General features: G+C 48.4%; 1 protein-coding gene across 2 annotated transcripts in view; it reads right to left on the reverse strand.

The window, feature by feature from the left end:
• Positions 1-2,127: 2,127 nt before the first annotated feature.
• The window catches only part of ANKFY1 (ankyrin repeat and FYVE domain containing 1), a 67,899-nt gene continuing 49,478 nt past the window's right edge, over positions 2,128-20,548 (reverse strand). For both annotated transcript variants that reach the window (XM_043903439.1, XM_043903440.1), the window contains 14 exons: positions 19,279-19,510; positions 17,977-18,075; positions 17,584-17,737; positions 16,591-16,759; positions 14,021-14,139; positions 13,213-13,369; positions 12,098-12,298; positions 10,411-10,587; positions 8,385-8,532; positions 7,830-7,920; positions 7,406-7,530; positions 5,599-5,745; positions 4,521-4,611; positions 2,128-3,995 (listed from right to left, as the gene is read on the reverse strand). In XM_043903439.1, coding sequence (XP_043759374.1) covers positions 3,863-3,995; positions 4,521-4,611; positions 5,599-5,745; positions 7,406-7,530; positions 7,830-7,920; positions 8,385-8,532; positions 10,411-10,587; positions 12,098-12,298; positions 13,213-13,369; positions 14,021-14,139; positions 16,591-16,759; positions 17,584-17,737; positions 17,977-18,075; positions 19,279-19,510 — 2,043 coding nt within the window. In that variant the 3' untranslated portion in view covers positions 2,128-3,862. The remainder of the gene's footprint in view (positions 3,996-4,520; positions 4,612-5,598; positions 5,746-7,405; positions 7,531-7,829; positions 7,921-8,384; positions 8,533-10,410; positions 10,588-12,097; positions 12,299-13,212; positions 13,370-14,020; positions 14,140-16,590; positions 16,760-17,583; positions 17,738-17,976; positions 18,076-19,278; positions 19,511-20,548) is intronic.

Consider the following 20,548-nt stretch of genomic DNA (forward strand, 5'->3'; position numbering starts at 1 on the left):
GCCATGGTCCTACTGATGCCCTCTGACCACCACTGACCCCACACCACGCCCCACTCTGACCACCACCTGGAACGGCTTGGAAGCCAAAGTGATCAACCTGAACATGTGCCTGCGGTTTCTGCCCAGGCCTCCCCCGTGGTAGAGCACACACGGATGTATGTCATGGTAACAGCCAACTCCACACATCTGCCCAAAAAACGATGTCAAGTCATTGAGTTGAGCAGGCTACCAACTCAAGACTCCCTAGCTACAGAACACCAACATTGTCTGTTTTAACAGGTTAGTATATTGTTTATGCCACACAAAAAAGTAACTGTATAGGGAATGATCTTTCAAAGAAAGTCTTTAAGGCATCTATGATAACTTCTGGAAATTTAATAAGTGTTTTAGTCAAATAAGTCAGCTCTTCACTGAATTACTTCCACAAAATGAGAATGTGGCTTCCAAACCCCTTTAGGAAATTGTTTGCCCTCGGCTTCCTCCTCTCCCTGGCTGGGGGTGGGGAGCTTTGGTGCCTCAGATTAGAAGGGGCTGGTCCTGAGGGGAGCAAGCCCAGGTCCCAGAAGAAAGCTTGTCTCATGAGCTTCCTCATAGTCTCAACCTGCGAGTTCCAGGCGGGGCTGTCATGGAAGCATCCCGCTTACTTGCTCATGCTACTTACTGTCACCTGGAGAGTGAGTTTGCCTTTCAGATCTAATCATTACATAGCTCAGTAGGGTTTTCTCCTCCAGATTAAAAATAAAACAAAACCTAGATGGAGATCAAGGCTCTCCCATGTCCCAAGGCTTTTTGTCCACACCATGATTATGGATAAGATGAGCAAAATACCATTTAATACGACAGGTGGGAGGTGTGAGCCAGGAGTGGCAGTAAACCCACAGCAAGTTGAGCTCCACGCAGGGAGCCCATTCGGGGGGAGGAGTGAGGATGCTGAAAAGGGTGGTCATGAACAGCTCAGGGCTCTGAGGTAGAGGACTAGCGGTCACGTGGACCCCCACTCCTAGAGAGAGGCAGGTGAACTGGGCGATCTCGTCTGGCCTCAACTGAATTGGTAACGGGCTGACAACGCACCAGCAACAAACTCCAGACAGAACACACATTCTAACATGTCATTCAGTGAGACACCACTAAAAAGAGAACTGGAAATTAAGAAGTCCTAAATGCAGGCACTTAAGTTTGTGGGAAGTTTCCTGTATTCGACGATAATAGTAAGTTAGTTTTAGCCACTCTGTTTATAACGTAGCACACAGTTTGAACCTTCATCTTTAAGAAAAAAAAAAGACAAGAATACACTTTCTCACAGATCTGATGAGCAAGTGGCAGTTAAAAAGCTAACTTAGCATTAACAATGTTGACTGATGCAGCAAATTATATTTCAATCAGGTCTAGTCTTTCTGCTCTACTCACTCACAATTGGCAACTTTCTGAATGAATAAAACTGAGTTTTAAGCTACGGATTAGATTAAACTGTGACAAGAACAGCCAGGCAGTTCTAGAGTCAAGTTTGACGGCTTGGAGAACACAAAGAGGACCAACAGCATGTCAAGTCCCACCAGAGCAGCCACCGCAAGAGGAACTCAGAGTGTGGCCTCCCACCCATCGGCATGTGTCAGGGAGAGCCTAAGACTGTGGAAAGCAGCTTCTTCTTGATCTACAAGAATGCACTCTGAAGACACCGCAGAGCTCACAAAACATCCCCTCCAACTCGTGGAGGCTAAGTACCATCACTATCCCTGGACTCTGTGAAGGTAAACAAGCCTGACAATTTCAAACATGATTTTAAGAATTTTTTTTTAGAGTGCAATTAGAGGCAAGATTGTTACTGAGATTGGTATATTATGACAGGGGCAGGACAACCAGCCTCATCCCTCATTTAATTCCCATCCTCCTCTCTGCACCACGGACAGTGAAAGAACAGGTATAAAAGTACTGACCACCTCGATTCATACCTGAAGCATAATTACCTTACTTTCCAATGATAGAATCAAACCACCTGACTAAGGCCTACTTACTCGGGCCCTGTTCAAGCAACAGAAAATGGAAACTGAACACATGCTCCACATGGTCAAGTGTTTGCCAAGACCAGTTGTTTTTCTAGAAAAATTCCGTATGAAATAGGTCACAGACTTTGGGGGATAGGGAACTCTTGTAATTAATTTTTTTCTTTGAAACACTGTGCACAAGCTCATATTAACATAGAAAGCATATCTATCTTATAAATCACAGAAATATTAAAAAAAAGTAGCACTCTGGTTTATCAGCTCATTTTACACACATATTTAGGCAACAGGATGTATAAATTCTACAGCGACATGGAGGACATACTCACTATCCAAACAAAAAAATACAGACTGCTGCAAAAAAATATTTAGTCCCTTTTACACATTTATGCACACTTCATTAATGCAAACAAACAAAAAAATGTAGTGGTTACTAAATGTCTGACAAAAACAGTATGTATGATTGAGATTGTTAATCTGAGAACAGCTGTACAACACATATTGTTCATCTCAGAGTGTTTTGTTTTTTTTTTAAAGCAGTGGTATAAGTTTCTCTCTAAATGTGCATTTTTAAAAAACTGGCCAAACCTTCAAAAGAAAAAAGTTTAACACCTCAGGGTTAATATATATGTACTAGCAGCGACTAAGGCCTGACGGATTCCAGGGGCTTCATTCAGCACATGAGCCTTCCAAAACGGGGTCACACACGCTTGGCCAGGGCCTTTGGCTGGTGGCTCTCACAGGGCAGATCAAGAACCTACGCAGAGCTGGGACCCAGGAATGAGGGCGCTCACAGAGTAACTTGGAAGGTTTTAGCAAGAAACACTCATGTCAAGGAGATGGGACCTGCTGGTCTGAGGCTGCAGATTCCCTCTCTCCTCACTTGGCCCCGTGTGACTCTCTTGCTCCAAAGGACACTCCAAGGGAGTTTTCCATTTAAGACTTAGTGTGAGCTGAGGTCCAGTCAAAGCTGACTGGTAGAATCACTGATGCACAGATATGTGAGGGTATTTTTGAATATGGATTTTTAAATTGGAATCACCAGTAATGCAGCTATATAAAAAGTGCAGCACAATGAAAGTGCATTTTCTCCACCACTGCCTAGCGGCAGGTAACTGAAGACTCCACAGACAGGACACGGCAAGATGAGAGAACAAGACGGCTGCTAGGAGGTGTCAAGCTGCCAGAGTGCAGCTGGACACCCCAGCAGCATGAATACTGGTAAAGCTTTCAGTTGTTAAGGCCACAATTTTTCAGCTCTCATCTTTGAACCCTGTTTAGAAAGATTTCACCTTTTTTAAAGGGGTAGTTCACTAAAAATACAGCTTAGCTTTTCCAAAAAACAAAAAAAAGAGTGAGAGACTTCAGGCCAAGAGGATCCTATTTACCTTTATGAAAACACTGTGCAGAGAAGTCCACAGCCACTCACCCTAGAGGAAACCAGCTCTCGCTGTGCAGCCAGACACTGACTTCCTACGATCAGGCTCGGCCTGGGACATCCACCCAGGCAGGAGACGTCATGAATGCTCTGAGATGGACACTAAGCTACTGGGAGAGAAAATGGGTTTCAAGTGTCCTTATACATCGCTAGCAGAATGGGGTCTAATTCCTATCACATTTACCACTTAGGCGTATAGGCCTGGCCCGACTAGTGAGACGTCCAGCGAGCTCGACTGTGGTCTGACACGCTGACAGTCATACAATCATCTGAAATGGGCTCCGTCACCTGGTCCGTAAGTGTTCCAGTCTCCTGCCGCGGGAAGACGACGGCCAGAGCCTGCTCTGGGTGGGGCCAGGCTGGTGAGCAGAGCAGCTGCTGGGGAGGCGACTGAGGATGTGGTCTGGAACTTCCTGGGGGTTCACTAAGAGACCCCCCCCAAAGTCAGGACATCAAAGCAAATGTTGCAAACTCGCACAGGCTTGTTCAGGTCAAACTTTATAATAGGAATCTCCTTGGTCGAGCATTTATGGCAAAGAAGACGTCCGCAGTGACGACTGTGGAGGCAAAGAAAAGAGGTGTGAGGGGGTTCTTGAGAGTAGACTGTGGCTGGGCACGTGAGCAGTCACAGCAGCCCCCGCAGCAGACACGCGAGCCCGTGCCTGGTACTCTGCAGTCAGCTCTGCCCCTTGCCGCTCACTCACACCGAGGCCTGTATAATTGACAGTCCATGATAACAAAATTCTAGCCAGTAATTAAGTTAAAGTGATCCGGAGAAAGCCTCTTGCTTTAAGGCTTAAGACAGGCTCAGCAAGAGCCAGAGAACTCTCACACTTGGGGAAGATGATGCAAGGCCTGACTGGCTGCCTAGGACGATGGACCCCAGCATTCCACAGGAAAGCCACCAGTCTGAGTGTCTGCTGGCCTCCCTACCTCTCTAGACATGGGCATGGTCCCATGGGCAGGTTTCTCCCAGGACAGTACCAGGCCCTGACAGGTTCATGGTTTATCATGGGGAAAGGCAGAAGCAATCAGCAGAAATGTCCTTATTCCTCTGGCGGGTGACTGGGGGTGGGTCTCACCAGTGATGTTTGCGTGTTGTGACTCCGAACTTGGTAGTGCACTCGTAGCAGTTGGAGCCATCGCACCATGGAGGCTCCTTGGACAGCATATCTGTAACACAGCACAAGAGCAGTTCCTGTCAGATACTGACTGTGTCTGGCTAGACCAGGGAGTAGGGGGAGAAGGGAACTGCACCAGGCAACAAAGGAACACATTAGAAAGGGACGTGAGGGACAAGAGAGCAACAGAGAGGCATGCCTCCTTTCACTGCGATTTGCAGATACCGTAATCTTTTTACAAGTCGAAGGTTTGTAGTGACCCTGCATGGAGCACATCTATTGGTGCCATTTTCCCAACAGCATTTTCTTACTTCGTGGGTCTGTGTCACACTTTGGTAATTCTCACAATATTTCAAGTTTTTCATTATTACTTTTTTATGGTAATCTGTGATCAGTGATCTTTGATGTTACTATTTTAATTGTTTAGGCATTTTTTAGCAATAAAGTATATATAAATACATTGTTTTTTAGACAGTGCTGCTGCATATGCAACAGACTACAGTATTATGTAAATATAACTTTTATATGCACTGGGAAACCACGAAGATTCATGTTGACTTACTTCATTGCAACATTCACTTTACTGTGGTGGCTGGAAACTGACTGAGGTCTGCCTATTCTAATTGGGTCACACAGGGGGGGAAAAGTCAGTGGGGCTGAACCAAAGGCCGTTCTGAAGGATGGAGAGATTCGGCATCGGCTGAAGGATAAAGGGTGTGCAGACACATAGCCAGGAGCGCTGGGAGGGAGACCTGCCTGGAGCCGATGGATTTCCGTTAGGATCAGGGGAAACGGGAATCTGACAGGGGCCCCAAAGCAGGACATGCTGTGAAGAGACTGCTAACAAGGACACTCCCCACCCCTGTTCAAAGGCGCTTTGTGGTATTCACAGACAAAATCCTAAACAAGGTGGTGCCTGGAAAACTACCAGCTCAGATTGTGCAGCAAGTCATCCTGAGATTTTAAGACCACCAGTACATCTGGGTAACAGACACTGCCAGGGTGCCTGCACTGATGGAGCTGAATGCAGGCCACTCACCTAAGAGTCTAAACAGCAGCTGCTTGGTAGCGACCTGGTAGTTGAAGATGTTGATCCCTTGGTTGTTGTTCACCCCCAGGCGGGCCCCCGAGCGGACGACGGCACGGCACAGGTTGGCATTCCCTTTCATGTACGCCAGGAGCAGCACTGGAAAACAAAACCACACGCAGGGCTACTGCCCACCTGGGCCCAGCCTGGCCCTGCCAAAGGGCCAGCAGAAGATGGCCAAGGGCAGGACACAGCCCTGGCAGGACATTCGTTAGCAAAGTCCCCTTGACACACAGAGGGCCCTGCGGCTATGGTGAGAGCTCTGCAGAGGATCTGCAACATCTTGCAGCCGAGGACCAGCCATGACGCAGGGGCTCCAGAGACACACTCTTGCCCATTCAGAGCTTTGGCCACAAGAGAACCGAGGAGGGAGAAGATGCCGCAGGAAATATGCACCACTGTCTCAGCTGCCTTCCTCCTGAACAGAACACTCTTCACACAGTGCAACAAATTCTAAAGACTGGTGAGGTGTGCACACATGGAGAAAACCATAAACCAGTGTGGTCAGCCTGCTCCAGAAAGTTCCTCGACCCCATGGAGCCTCTCCCCTGTGCCGGCAGTGGACACTCAGGCTCTTGCCAGCCCACCCTCCTGGTCCTCCCTACGACTACAGCTACAAGCAGCTCCTTTTTGCTTATGTTTCACAGATACTTTATTTAAATTCTTTAATTCTGCAAATGATTCACAAAGATTAGCTTATTATTTCAAAGGAGGAAGCAGGCATAGAGAGGTTACAAAGTATACCCGGTCCCCTTGCTGGAATATGATGGAGCTGGGTATCTGAAACCAGGTCTGTGTAATTCAGAAGCCCGGGCATGAAGCACCTGCCTGCTTGCCGGCTCCTGGACCACGCTGCTTGCTGGAGCAGGTGCTGGGCCAACAGCTCACTCCCAGGGCTGACCTCCCTGAAGCTCAGGCTCACCACTGCCGGCTTAAAAACATGTCCATGAATCAAGGCCAAGAATTCTTCCCAAGGTCAAGAAGCAACGACCAAACATCTGGTCCCATGCTGAGGTTTGGGCTACCTCTCGGTGACAGCACTGCTGTCAAAGGCCACAGAGGCTCTGTCTGGCATGAACAGGGATACAGCAGCAGCAAAGAGTTCAGACAGCCCTGGGCTGGGAAGAGAGAGACTTGGGTTTCAGCTTTGTTTCCTTACTTGAAAAATGGGAACACACTACATGTACTGCTTACCTTATATGGTTATTGTGAGTATTCAGGAAGAAAATGAATGCAAAAGTGCATCAAAAGCATTATGAAAGCTACACAAATTAACACAGTGATTGTGGGTGGTGAGAGTACCACCATGAGAGAGGCCTGTTTATCAACCCCCTCAATCAAGCATCAGCCCTTATCTGTAGAGAACATGCCTTCTCTGTGAATATGTACTACGGCCCATTTCCTCCTTCTGAAGCACCTGTAAGGCAACTGTACTTCCTCTCTCTCTCTCGGGATCTGAAAGCTTGGGAAGGGACCTAGGTGACTAGATACAAGGTAGATGAGGCCAATAGAAACGGTGGGCCGGCCTGTCTGGACACGGGTATGGCTTTGGAGCACTAGATACACTTTAGATGTGCTTATGCCTAAAGTCAGACACTGCCAACTTCCACCTCAGGGATCTGTGATGATACTCGCAGAGCCCAGCCAAAATGCATGGGGCTGAGTGTCCTTCAATAATGACACGTGTGCCTGGGCTCCTGATTTTCTAGGAAGCAAGAGACACCAGTAAGAAAGGACCGACAAGAGCCTCACTACGTACCTGTGTTTCCTTCTGCATCCGGTTTATCCAGAGGATACTCGGGCATGCACTCTAAGAAGAGATCAAAGATGGCTGCAGCATTCTCCTTGCCATACTGTCCCAAAATGTGCAGTGGCGACTGGCCTCTAAGAAGACAAACTGGAAAAGTTAGGTGTGTATCTGCCATAGCCATCATGCATAAAAGAAATGGGATTGTCTGAACTCTGTGATGCCAGATAAATCTAAAAGATATAATGGTCATAAAATTTTCCTAAAACATATTTTCAAAAAGAAAAGTTCAGGGTACCAAAGGCTGGTCAAGTGCCCTAGTGACCAGTTCTGCATTGTGCACCTGGGGCTCATATAAGATGCCCGTGACCCAGCTCGGAGGGGTGCACCAGGGGACATGGAGTTCTGGCCTCTGCTCCGAATCACACACACTCACCGTAGATTAAAGGCTTCAGCATCCACGGTGCACTCTGTCAGAAGGACCCGGATGTTGTTGAGTCGGCCATGCATGACAGCAAGATGAAGAGCTGGGGAGGAAATCCTCTTATAGTGCGAGCCCAAACACACACACACAGCATCTCAACTCTGCTCAGCCTCACAAACCTCCCACTGAATGGGACTCAGTCAGAGCAGCCACCATCCACTCAGAAAGCCCTCCTTTCCAGTCTTCACTGCCTCCAAGAATAAATCTACATGCAACCTCCTAAGCTCTGCTTTGTGCCTCCGCAGTTATCCAAAGGTGAGATTTAATGGTTTCACAAGAAGCCATTTAGGTTTCTAGGGTCACCAGTCACATCAGGAGGCTGCCCAGGTCCCCATCAGGAGCAGGCTGCATGCCCAGCTCAGGGCATTTCCTGTCACAGCCCGGCTCTGTAAGAGCCAATCTTCGGGTCGGGGAACAGACCCAGTGGTGCGTGCTGTCCTGCCACCCCCGAAGGAAGGGATTGCTTGAGGCCCTTGGCACCACACACAGGGAATGCCTGGGAATTACCGTTATTTCCATTCTCATCCACAGCAGCAAAGTCCACTCCATTCTCCAAGAGGACTGAGCAGATGGTGGGCAGGTCCTGCTGGGCAGCGAGGTGGAGGGCGGTCTGGCGGTGCTTGGTTAATTCATTCACTTTGGCACCTGCAAGAAGCTGTTGAAGTTGATTACATGAGCAGCGCTCTACCACCACCAACCAAGGTCTGGCGTAAGGAGCCAAGCCTGCCAATCTCCTGGCCTCTAGGGTTTGCCCTCCTGGCTAAGCTGGAAGCCAACTCCTGGGGAGGCTCAGGCCCACAAAATCTGTCCCAAGGGAAAAGTGGTGATTACCAAAATGTACAAAAAGCCACTCCTCAGGACTCAGATATTCTACGACTACAGAATATAATAAAACTATACAGGACTGCAGTGATCTATACCATCCTCACCATCCTCACACACAGTGGACACAAGGATGTCCACTCCTTATGACAGTAAGACCAGATGGCAGAAAAGGTTTAGTTATGAAAGCTACAATATATACCAATAGTAAAATAGATAGCCACTAAAATGATAAAAATTTACGGTTTATCATGAAAGGTAAATTAGAAGATGGTAAGATAGTGTGATTCCATTTCAGGAGAGAGAGAGAGAGTGTATACACACACACACACACGCACACACTTTGAAGGTATTTAAAAGCATATATACCAAATTCAAGGCAGAGCTGGGAGTGAAAGGGAGATACTAACCACTTTCTATCCTTATGTGTTTTAAGTTTCTCCACAATAAAAATATACTATTTTTGTATTATTTTTTTTTTAAAAGAAAGAAAGCAACACAGAGAAGTGCAGAATCAAAGCAAGAAGGTCCTTTAAATAATACCTTATATATTCATTCATCATCCACTTTCTAACAAAGTTTCAAAGACAGCTGCTAACAAAAAAGACTACATGGTGAATACCATATTATATATTTGGAAGGTGCTAAGAGAGCAGATTTAAAAATCCTCGGACTTCCCAGGTGGTCCAGTAGTTAAGAATCTGCCTTTCAATGCAGGGGTCACCGGTTTGATCCCTGGTCTGGAAAAATCCCACATGCCACAAAGCAACTAAGTCCGAGCGCCACAACTGCTAAAGCCTGTGTACCTAGAGCCTGTGCTCCACCACAATAGAAGCCTCTGCTCATGAGAAGCCCGCACACCACAATGAAGAGTAGCCCCCGATCAACTGCAACCAGAGAGAAGCCCACGTGCAGCAACACTGACCCAGCGCAGGAAAAAATTCATAAATAAATCTTTATAAAAAATCCTCATCACGAGAAAAACATTTTTGCAACTATGATGGTGAAAGATGTTAAGTAGATTCGCGGTGATTATTTTGCAAAATATACAACTATCAAATCAATATGTTGCACAAAATATACAACGAAACACAGTATGTTGAGTTTGGTTGCTCAGTCATGACCGACTTCTTGCGACCCCATGGAGTGGAGCCCACCAGGCTCCTCTGTCTACTGGATTTTCCAGGGAAGAATACTAGTGTGGGTTGCCTTTTCCTCCTCCAGGGGATCTTCCCAACCCAGAGATTGAACCTGCGTATTCTGTACTTCAGGCAGATTCTTTACCATTTGAGTCACCAGGAAAGTCCAATATGTTGTACACCTGAGGCTAATGTGTTGTTTTCCAATTCTGCCTCAAAACGTTAAGCGATAAAGACCAAGGACAAAAAGAGAGCACTCCCTGGAAAGCGCCAGCTGAGAGCCTGGCACAGAGCAAGTGGACAGAGACATGATCTCGTCTCCTGATGCCCCTGCCTGCCTCTGCAGGCCACAGCCTACCTTTCCTCATGGCCTCACCTCAGCATCTGCCTACTGGGCACGCAGGACATGCTGCCCACAGACACACTTATTCTCCCGAGTTTCCTGGCTGCTCCCTAAATTCCCACTGGCCTTTCCTAATACCTGGCAAAACACCTGTGACGAGGGAGTCTCCACACACCCTACAACATGCTTTGTCCACAGGTTACAAAAGTAATGTTTCAGGGACACTCACCAAGTTGCGGACAATAATCTCCGAGCCTGCCTGGACAGCAAGGTGCAAAGGGGTCAACTTGGAAGCATCCTGGACTCTGGAATTGACGTTCGCCTGGACGCTGATCAGAAACAGGACGCTTTCAATATCAGAGTTCTGAACTGCCACGTGCAGAAAATTCCGGCCCTTGTTATCCACCTAAGGCAACAAGTGGGAGCCAAAATGTTAGTGGGTGCCCCCTGCAAGAATGCCTCCCGAGCACCTGTGAGCTGCACTGACCCCTGTAGAGGCCGCACTGCAGTCCTCCCCATCCCAACCTTCAAATTACAGACCCGCTCTGCCTATTTGTCCAGAGGACCGTGTGTGCATGGCCACATCCATGTGGTCAGAAAGCCAGGGAGCTAAACCAGCTGCCCTGGCATCCTCCTGCAGCAGGAGTGGACCTGGAAAGCCAAGCAAGAGATAACCTGAAAGACCGGGAAAGGAGGCCAGCAGAACACTCGGCTGCACGGGGAGAGGCACAGATGATGCTGGCCGTGGGCGTCTCCTGCTTTGGCTAAAACAAACACCCAGCACTCTAACACCAAAGTGGCAATGCCAGTCTGACCCGTGAGCAGCCAAATGAACTTTCAGAAATTTCCAGAAAAGTCTCCTCTTTCAGTGAGCTACAGGATAATAATTCATGTTGGGGAAGGCTGCCAACAGTATGTCACAGACACTGTTCCACTGATGTACAGCAGACAGCGGGTCATTCAAATCCAACCACAGAGGGTATGCCAAATACCAGGGCTGTCATGTCAGTGTGAGGGCTCAGGAAGAAGTAAGGGAGACACACATGCTACACACACAACACATTCCTTCACATCACACACACATCCAGCCATCCACCACCCTGACACACACATACACCCAGCATCCTTCACATCACACACACATCCAGCCACCCACCCCCCGACACACACATACACCCAGCAATGTATCTGCGCTGGTTTCACACTACATGGGGAGGGAAAAGTGAAAGGACTGTCTCCATTGAGGAACATTTTATCCCATGTGAGCAAGGGTGAGGTTAACACCTACACAATCAGTCACACCAAGGCAAATGCTGAAGAAAAGGGATGCACGGAAGCCTGAAGTACAAAGCCAAAGTCTTCACCCATGTTAGGACTTTTGTTCAGGTCCCAAATTTCCATTTCACCTTCATAAACGGCTACTCAGAGATCTCAGCAGTATTCTAAGAGTTGGGTGGAGAGGCACGTATCTGAGGACCGACCTCACAAACCCAGCCCAGCTCCCACCTCAGGCCAGTGGCCACAGTCTCCTCGCCCATTCTGATGTTGTAGGTCCACAGCTTACTGTCCAGAACAAGGACAACTGAGACTGCTAAGCTGAATGGTGGCAGCGCCACTAAAACCTTAAAGTTCCTCAAGGTCAGTTTAAGCCCTTCTAAGACATTCATTACTGGGGCAAGTAAAACACCAAGAAAAAGCAAAGGGTGCCCTCAGTTCTGCAAGATGAGAATTCCTGTCACCGGGCCCCCTTCCTTGTACACGCGGCACCACTGGGTGGCTGATGTGCAGGGCAGAGAAGGCGCATTCCATCCAGCAGTGACTGGGCACCTGAATGGCCAAAACTGAAGAAACACCTTTATACGGAAGAGACCTGTTTCGTTTGAGACTTGTGTTTAGCCTGGGTGTCACTCGCTCACCTGCTCAGCAGCCCCGGACTCCCGTTTCAGGATGGCCTCGGCCGCCTTGTTGTTCTTGTAGGTCATGGCGCAGGCAAAGGGGGTCAGGCCCTGCCGGTCTCGCACGTTCAGGTGGATGTCGGGGTGAGAGATCAGCAGCTGAATGATGACACCGTGTTGGTTGCTGATGGCCACGTGGACAGGCGTTCTTCCTTCTGCATCCTTTGGGGACCAGGCACAGATTTCAACATCCAAGTGAAGATAAAATCCAGGAAAAATATGACACGGAAAAAGTTTTAAAGCAAATTCAGGTCTGAGACTCAACACTACCACTCTGAATTTGAAATCATCTTTTCAAGAGGTGAAACACAGGATGACTGACAGCCACTCTACCTCCATGCTCCAGTAACCCAGGGACACAAACACATTTGGTTTAGAGAAGCTGCAGTCAACCTCATCTCCAAGTTAAACCACTACTCATCTGCCAGAGGAGTAGAGCAGCGCACACAAGCTAGAATGCTGAAAAGCATCAAGGAACATGACTCAGGGATGTTCTATTGAGCTATTGAACATTTTCTTAAATATAGTACTCCGCCTGGGACTAGAACAAATTCTCAATGGCAATCTGTAACTAATGGGGACAGGTGGCAGAGATAAGTTGATTGAACAAATCTTCTTCACTTTGTAGAAAGGACAAAGACACAGAAGAAAAAGTTTTGACCTGGAATAATTACAATTATAAGACAGGCTGTGGGGGCTTCCTGGTGGCTCAATGGTAAAGAACTGGCCTGTAGTGCAGGAGATGCAGATTCAATCCCTGGATTCCCTGGGTCAGGAAGATCCCCTGGAGAAGGAAATGGCCACCCACTCCAGTATTCTTGACTGGAAAATTCCATGGACAGAAGAGCCTGGGAGGCCACAGTCCATGGGGTTACAAAGAGTCAGACACGACTGAGAAACTAAACAGCAACAAGACATCTGTACGACCCAGGAGACAGCCAGTTCCTGTGTCTGCCCCTTTGGCCCGCTCATGGAAAAGCAGGGGCCCAGGACCAGAGACTGCAAGGACGTTAGAGGAGATTTCTCTGATTCTGGGATGACCATCCCTCTACCCAGAAAAGAGAGACCCTTCCTACCTGTGCATTTACATTGGCACCAAACTCCAAAAGACACTGGATTGTCTCTTCCAGCCCCCAGGAGGCTGCCAAATGCAGAGGGGTCTGCCCATCTCTGGCCTCTTCTTCTCCTTCCCCATTAGCACCAGGCTGTCTGGGACTATTCACGTCACAGCCACTGAAAGGAAGGGGAAGTGAGAGGAAGGCATGCTGACAGGCGTGGAGCAGCAGCCTCATCTACGGAAAGTCGGCTGCCGCCAAGGACTGTAGTCCTTGGTCTCAAATATTGCTGTGTCCTGCTCCCACAGATTCTTCAGCAACTGGTCCTGGAGGCAACTTGGGTATCAGAACTTTTAAAAGCTTCCCAGGGGATTCGTGTGCATTTAAAGATTGAGAATGGTGGCTTGAACGCTGTCCTGAATAACCTCACTCTGCACTCTCCCACACCTCCTGCACTGAGGCCGTGGAGGCTGTCATGGCTCCGGCATTGGGGTGGAGTCCGGCAGATGCCATTCGGTCTCCTCCACACCAGCCTCTTGGTCTCACCGTGTGAACTGGTCTGAGCTGATGACAGGGGCCAATATGGTTCCCAAAGCAGGAAACTGGCTTAGTTTTTACACTCTCTGATCTCGGCACATGAACCCCTCTCCTCACCAGAGAGTCAAGTCCCTGGCTGCGCGGACCTGACAGAACAATGACCCTCTCTAGCCTTCAATATGAAGGTCAAGCCAGCTACAGGCATGTCAAGACTATACGTGGACTAAGAGAGAAGAGAGCCAGTTTGCAATACTCCAAACAAGATCTGGAGGGACACCCAGGCCTCTCAGACCTGCGAACGAGAAAGCAGGCGATGGGCTCGTTGTTCTCATCGATGGCTCTGTGCAGCAGCGTCTGGAGGCAGCCGCTTGGCCCTGGGCCCCAGCACGTGGCGTCACAACCGTGCCTGACCTGCAGGGAAGCACAGGTCACTCACAAATGCTGCTCGGCAAAGCTGAGCATGCTTATTACCGTCTCTCAGCCCTAAGCTACCATTACGTACATCTTTCAGGTAAGATCCACCTGATAGTTAACCAGTAATTATTTTAATCTGTACCATTCACTCATTTTACAAACACTGATTAAAATCTGCTTTGGTGCAAGCTTGTGCACTAGGTTCTGTGGGAAGGATTTGAGAAATAAAAGAAAGATGTGTCTGATCAGCACCTTCTAAAGCTGTGTCATAGAAGGGACAGAAAACAGACAAGTGCCTGCACACACGCACGTGCACACACACACACATGAAGGGACAGAAAACACAGACAAGTGCCTGCACACACGCACGTGCACACACACACATGAAGGGATAGAAAATAGACAAGTGCCTGCACACACGCACGTGCACACACACACATGAAGGGACAGAAAACAGACAAGTGCCTGCACACACGCATGTGCACACACACACGAAGGGACAGAAAATAGACAAGTGCCTGCACACACGCATGTGCACACACACACGAAGGGACAGAAAATAGACAAGTGCCTGCACACACGCACGTGCACACACACACATGAAGGGACAGAAAATAGACAAGTGACTGCACACACGCATGTGCACACACACACATGAAGGGACAGAAAACACAGACAAGTGCCTGCACACACGCACGTGCACACACACATGAAGGGACAGAAAACAGACAAGTGCCTGCACACACGCACGTGCACACACACACGAAGGGACAGAAAATAGACAAGTGCCTGCACACATACATGTGCACACACACATGAAGGGACAGAAAATAGACAAGTGCCTGCACACACGCATGTGCACACACACACACGAAGGGATAGAAAATAGACAAGTGCCTGCACACACGCACATGCACACACACACATGAAGGGACAGAAAATAGACAAGTGCCTGCACACACGCACGTGCACACACACACATGAAGGGACAGAAAATAGACAAGTGCCTGCACATACGCACGTGCACACACACACATGAAGGGACAGAAAATAGACAAGTGCCTGCACATACGCATGTGCGCACACACACATGAAGGGACAGAAAATAGACAAGTGCCTGCACACACGCATGTGCACACACACACATGAAGGGACAGAAAATAGACAAGTGACTGCACACACGCACGTGCACACACACACATGAAGGGACAGAAAATAGACAAGTGCCTGCACACACACATGTGCACACACACACACATGAAGGGACAGAAAATAGACAAGTGCCTGCACACACGCACGTGCACACACACACGAAGGGACAGAAAATAGACAAGTGACTGCACACACGCATGTGCGCACACACACAAAGGGATAGAAAATAGACAAGTGCCTGCACACACGCATGTGCACACACACACATGAAGGGACAGAAAATAGACAAGTGACTGCACACACGCATGTGCGCACACACACATGAAGGGACAGAAAATAGACAAGTGACTGCACACACGCACATGCACACACACACGAAGGGACAGAAAATAGACAAGTGCCTGCACACACGCATGTGCACACACACACATGAAGGGACAGAAAATAGACAAGTGACTGCACACACGCACGTGCACACACACACGGACAGAAAATAGACAAGTGACTGCACACACGCACGTGCACACACACACGAAGGGACAGAAAATAGACAAGTGACTGCACACACGCATGTGCGCACACACACAAAGGGATAGAAAATAGACAAGTGCCTGCACACACGCATGTGCGCACACACACATGAAGGGACAGAAAATAGACAAGTGACTGCACACACGCACGTGCACACACACACATGAAGGGACAGAAAACACAGACAAGTGCCTGCACATACGCATGTGCGCACACACACACATGAAGGGACAGAAAACACAGACAAGTGCCTGCACACACCACGTGCACACACTCTTACTTACCCCCCAGTAACATATACTCTGCAAAGAACTGGTAATCTCAAGAACAACTGGCTAAAACCCTCAGGTGCAAAATGTCTTAAAATCACATTTCAAGCCCTTCAGAAAACTGAATGAGTTTTCGGCGTTACGTCCGCTTTGGGGCTCTGTCTTCTGAATAAGGCGGACACTCCTAAGTTATCACTCTGGTGACAGGGCAGCCCACAGCCAGCTAAACCACCTCAGGAGAAGACCCCGGAGGAGGGGCCTCAGCTCTCCTACTTTTTGGTAGTTTTATTGATAAAGACAGCCTGAGAAAAGATGTGGGCCTTGACTATGTTGAACCCCAAGTTTCCTGAACACAACTGTCAAAAATGCTCATTCCTGACCCAATTTGCTACTTGGCAGATCTCCTGCTCGCTATGATCACAATGGAGGTGCCAAATCCATCTCTGACACAGATCACCCCCACATGTAAGTGGAGCGGAAGCTGAGCTTGTCTCACCAGAGTGGATGCGATGTCCTCCAGGTTATTTGCCAGTGCGAGCCACAGCGGGGGGTTCCCCTGTTCATCCGGCACAGACATGTCAGCTCCTCTGGTGCATATGGCATCCACGACGAGGGGAAGCTGATTCCTGATGGCCAGCTGAAGGGCCGTCTCCCCATCCTGAGTCCTGCTTGGACACAGACACCAGAACAAATGTGTGGAGCCGGGATCAAATGACAGAGGGTGCCCTTCTGGGAATCCTGGAGGCCAGAGTTCACTGCACCCCAAACATGCTTCACTTACATCCATCAATACGCTTTCAGAGAAATTCAACCTGTCAATAGCATCTGCCCCTCCTGCCTTTTAAAAAAAGCGTTATCACCAGGCTACCCCGTTGCACCCAGCTGCTCAGCACACTGAACTCTCACAGCGGCTCCCACAGCCTCTGGATAAAGTGCCACCCTGACCACCCATCTGACAAAACACTTTCATCTACTCAGTCACTGTAGGTCAGCTGACACTGAAGATAAATTCGTTTAAACACAAAAATAATAAAAAATTTTAACTGTGTATTTTTGCCCTGCAAGCCTTCCCTCCTCTGTTTTTTATTTTCTTTTCCTGCACTATGGATCTTAGTCCCCCAACCCGGGACTGAACCCAGAGCCCCTCAGTGGAAATGTGGAGTCCTCACTGGACTTGATAACTCATTTGTTGGAAAGTTCTTCATTATTAAGTGAAATCCCTACTTCAACAATTGATTTCTGTATTGTCCATTTTGGTGAGTTTTGTGCCGTACTGTGCCCTGGTCTCGAAAGGTTCAAATAAGACCAAAGTACACAATTCCCCCTTTGAGTTCCCCTTCTCAACACTGTACCTGCACTTTTTGAGAATTACTGTTTCTCTTCCTTTATTTAACAAGGAACAAAAATCTTCCCTACAAGTGAGGCCATGTGTTTGAACCACGTCAATTAAACGTGACCTGGTGCAGTGGCCGACGCTGCTCCAGCCCACCTGACGTTTATGTCTGCCTGGTGTTCCAGGAGGAAGAGGGCGCTCTTGCTGTCCTGCCTCTGCATGGCCATGTGGAGCAAGGTCTGCCCATCTGACATGGTGTCATTGATGCAAGCCCCAGAGCCCAGCAGCTGTGCTGCGATCGTGTGCATGCCTGCAAAAGAGACAAGCCCCAATTAATGCCGGCTCAGCTTCTCCCACTTCCTCAGCCTCTCACTACAACAAACACACCCTCTTGACTTCGCAAGGCCAGCAGTTTTCCACATTACTATAGGCTTAACCCAAACAGAAAGGCTAGTCTACACAAACGATTAGCTCCAACCCTTCCGCCTCCCTCCCTCGCACACCCACCCTCTGGCACACGCCTGTCTGCAGCCGCTGACACCGCCTTACCAGTCCACAATGCCAGGCCCAGCACAGTCTGGTCTCGAGAATCCTTGAGACTGAAGTCCGGAATAATTTGCAAGTTGTTGGTGGCATGAAGAGCATTAGCTACATTTTTTTAAAAGGAAAAAAACACCTGATTTCACCATCCCGTGGATCACATTGGAAGTACTCAAGAGAATGCAAGCTCAGTTTCAAACTGACTGACTGATCACTTCTATACAAAGAGAACTGACAGATCTTGTTGTGGGAAGTGGAAGCCAAGACGTTTGATATTTTGGAGCAAAGCTTATGAGGAAAATGAATGGTTGTAAAGGTTAAAACACTGGATGTTCACAAAAGGAAAACAGGCTCCACTATGGAAACACATATTAATTTCTTGATTACCAAAAAGGGATCAAAACAATGAACTGGCAACATTTTTTTTAACACGTAAGCCCTACCATCTTATACCTTCCGTGTGGGCAAAGGCGGCGGCAAAGCCTACCTAGCACCCCACTTCCTTCCACAAGCACAGTGCTGAAGGATGCTGGCCTTAACAAGGGTGCTGCTGCTGCTGTTTAGTCATTAAGCTGTGTCCAACGCTTTTGTGACCCCATGGACTGTAGCCTAGCGGGCTCCTCTGTCCATGGGATTTCTCAGGCAAGAATACTGGAATGGGCTGCCATTTCCTTCTCCAGGGGATATTTTCGACCCAGGGATTGAACCCTTGTCTCCTGCACTGACAGGTGGTTTCTTTACCACTGAGCCACCAGGGAAGCTCCAACAAGGATGCAGGCAAGAGTAAAACAAATTTCAGGGCAGGAAGGAAAAAAAACTGGAAAATGACATTCTAAGGGAAATCAGCCTCCCACATGGCAGGGGCTTCCTTGGCCCCCCCTTCTGGCTCCTCTCTCATGGTTCACTTGCCAGGGAGACTCAGAGGTGGATGAGAAGGCTGACCGACTCGTGGAAGACAGGTGGTAGCAGAGTTCTCAGAGACAGTGCTGATGAGGCAAAGCTCTGCTCGACCTGCCCCTGAAGTATGTCCTGGGAAAACCCCCCAGAATAAGAGAGGGGAAATACAAGGCTTTAACACCTTAACCACACAGGTGAAGTGGGCAGGCCCCATCCTACAAATGTACACAGGAAAAAACTGTAGCCAAAACCAGACTATACACTTATCTGGTTGGACCTCAAAGGATTTTTCAACTAAGGAAACTCACCAATAGGAGAAACATCAACTGTGTCATTAACTAAACCACTGTTCGGAGGTCATAGTGATGGGCAGTAACCCCCATCTTTTGGGGACTAGGACCCCCAAATTCCTACCTTTTTGCTCCAGGATGACAGACACCACATCTGGATGATTATAGGCGATTGCCATGTGCAGGGGTGTCTGCAGGTAGACGCTGCTGTCCGCTAAGCTGGGCAGGGACGCAGCCTCCTTCGGGGACGGCAGGGCCTCCTCTGTCTGCAGGTTTGGGTTGGCCCCCTGCTGCAGCAGCTCTGCAGTGAGGTTGGCCAGGCCATGCCGACAGGCTGTGTGCAGCGGGGTTTCTCCCTGAACAGAAGCAAGTGGCCCTGGTCAGAGCACTTCAGGCTGGGAGCCCCCTTGCAAAGGGATGGAGACAGCCTATGCGCTGTGACACAGGTCCTCAACGCCAGATGCAACCCCGGGCTCATCCTGTCACCAGTTCCATGACCTCTGTCCCACGTGCTCCTCAGGTCTCCTTTCCCTCCCCCACGCTGTGCCATCGTCCTAGATTCCTCCAATGTCCTCCCAGCACCCTCCAAACGCCCTGGATCCTCATCTTCTGCATTTCCATCTTTCACTTTGCTTTTATAATTATTTTGCTAATTATAAAAATAATACATGATTGTTATTAAAGAACTACCACAGATGACCTTCAAGCGTCACTAAAGTGGTGCTGTCGATCACCACACTAAGCCCTGCTTCTCTAACCAGTTCGTATCAACTTCATCTGGAACTCGAAGAAAAGACCCCCTTCTCCCACTTTTTAAAAATTAGAACCATTTTTACATACAGGGACCTGATTCAATATTCAAAAGGTACAAGAGAATACAGTGAAAAGAAGCTTCCCCTCATGTCTAGCCCCCATCACCCAGTTATCCTCCCCTGAGGGAAGCATCGTGGCCAGTTTCATGTTTCTATCAAGTGACAGAATAGCCACAGGGAGACATAAACACACGTATATATGTGTGAATACAAATACATGTACACATGGAGACACACGTGGGATTTTTCACCCAAATAAATAGGAACAACTATCAATACTCTGCTCTGCACCAGCTCCTACTGAAGCTACACATACTCATTAAACAAGTCAAGTCCAAGAACTTTACCTACTAGGCTTGCTGTGAAAGATAGCAAGAACCCACCTTCATTTTCCTAAAAAAGGAAATTTTCTTTTCCGAAAGGGAACCACTTTGAACTCTGAGCTGGGTAATTTCTTTGTAATTTCCTCATTTCTAGCTAATGACTTTTATTTCTGCCTCTTGATTTTCTGGGTCCTGGATTTCCGGTAGGTCCTGCCACTGTGATCTCACTGGGTGACAAGGATTTGGCTCTTTCACTCCT

Source organism: Cervus elaphus, chromosome 5 (genome assembly GCF_910594005.1).
Source record: "Cervus elaphus chromosome 5, mCerEla1.1, whole genome shotgun sequence".
Classification (NCBI taxonomy): domain Eukaryota; kingdom Metazoa; phylum Chordata; class Mammalia; order Artiodactyla; family Cervidae; genus Cervus; species Cervus elaphus.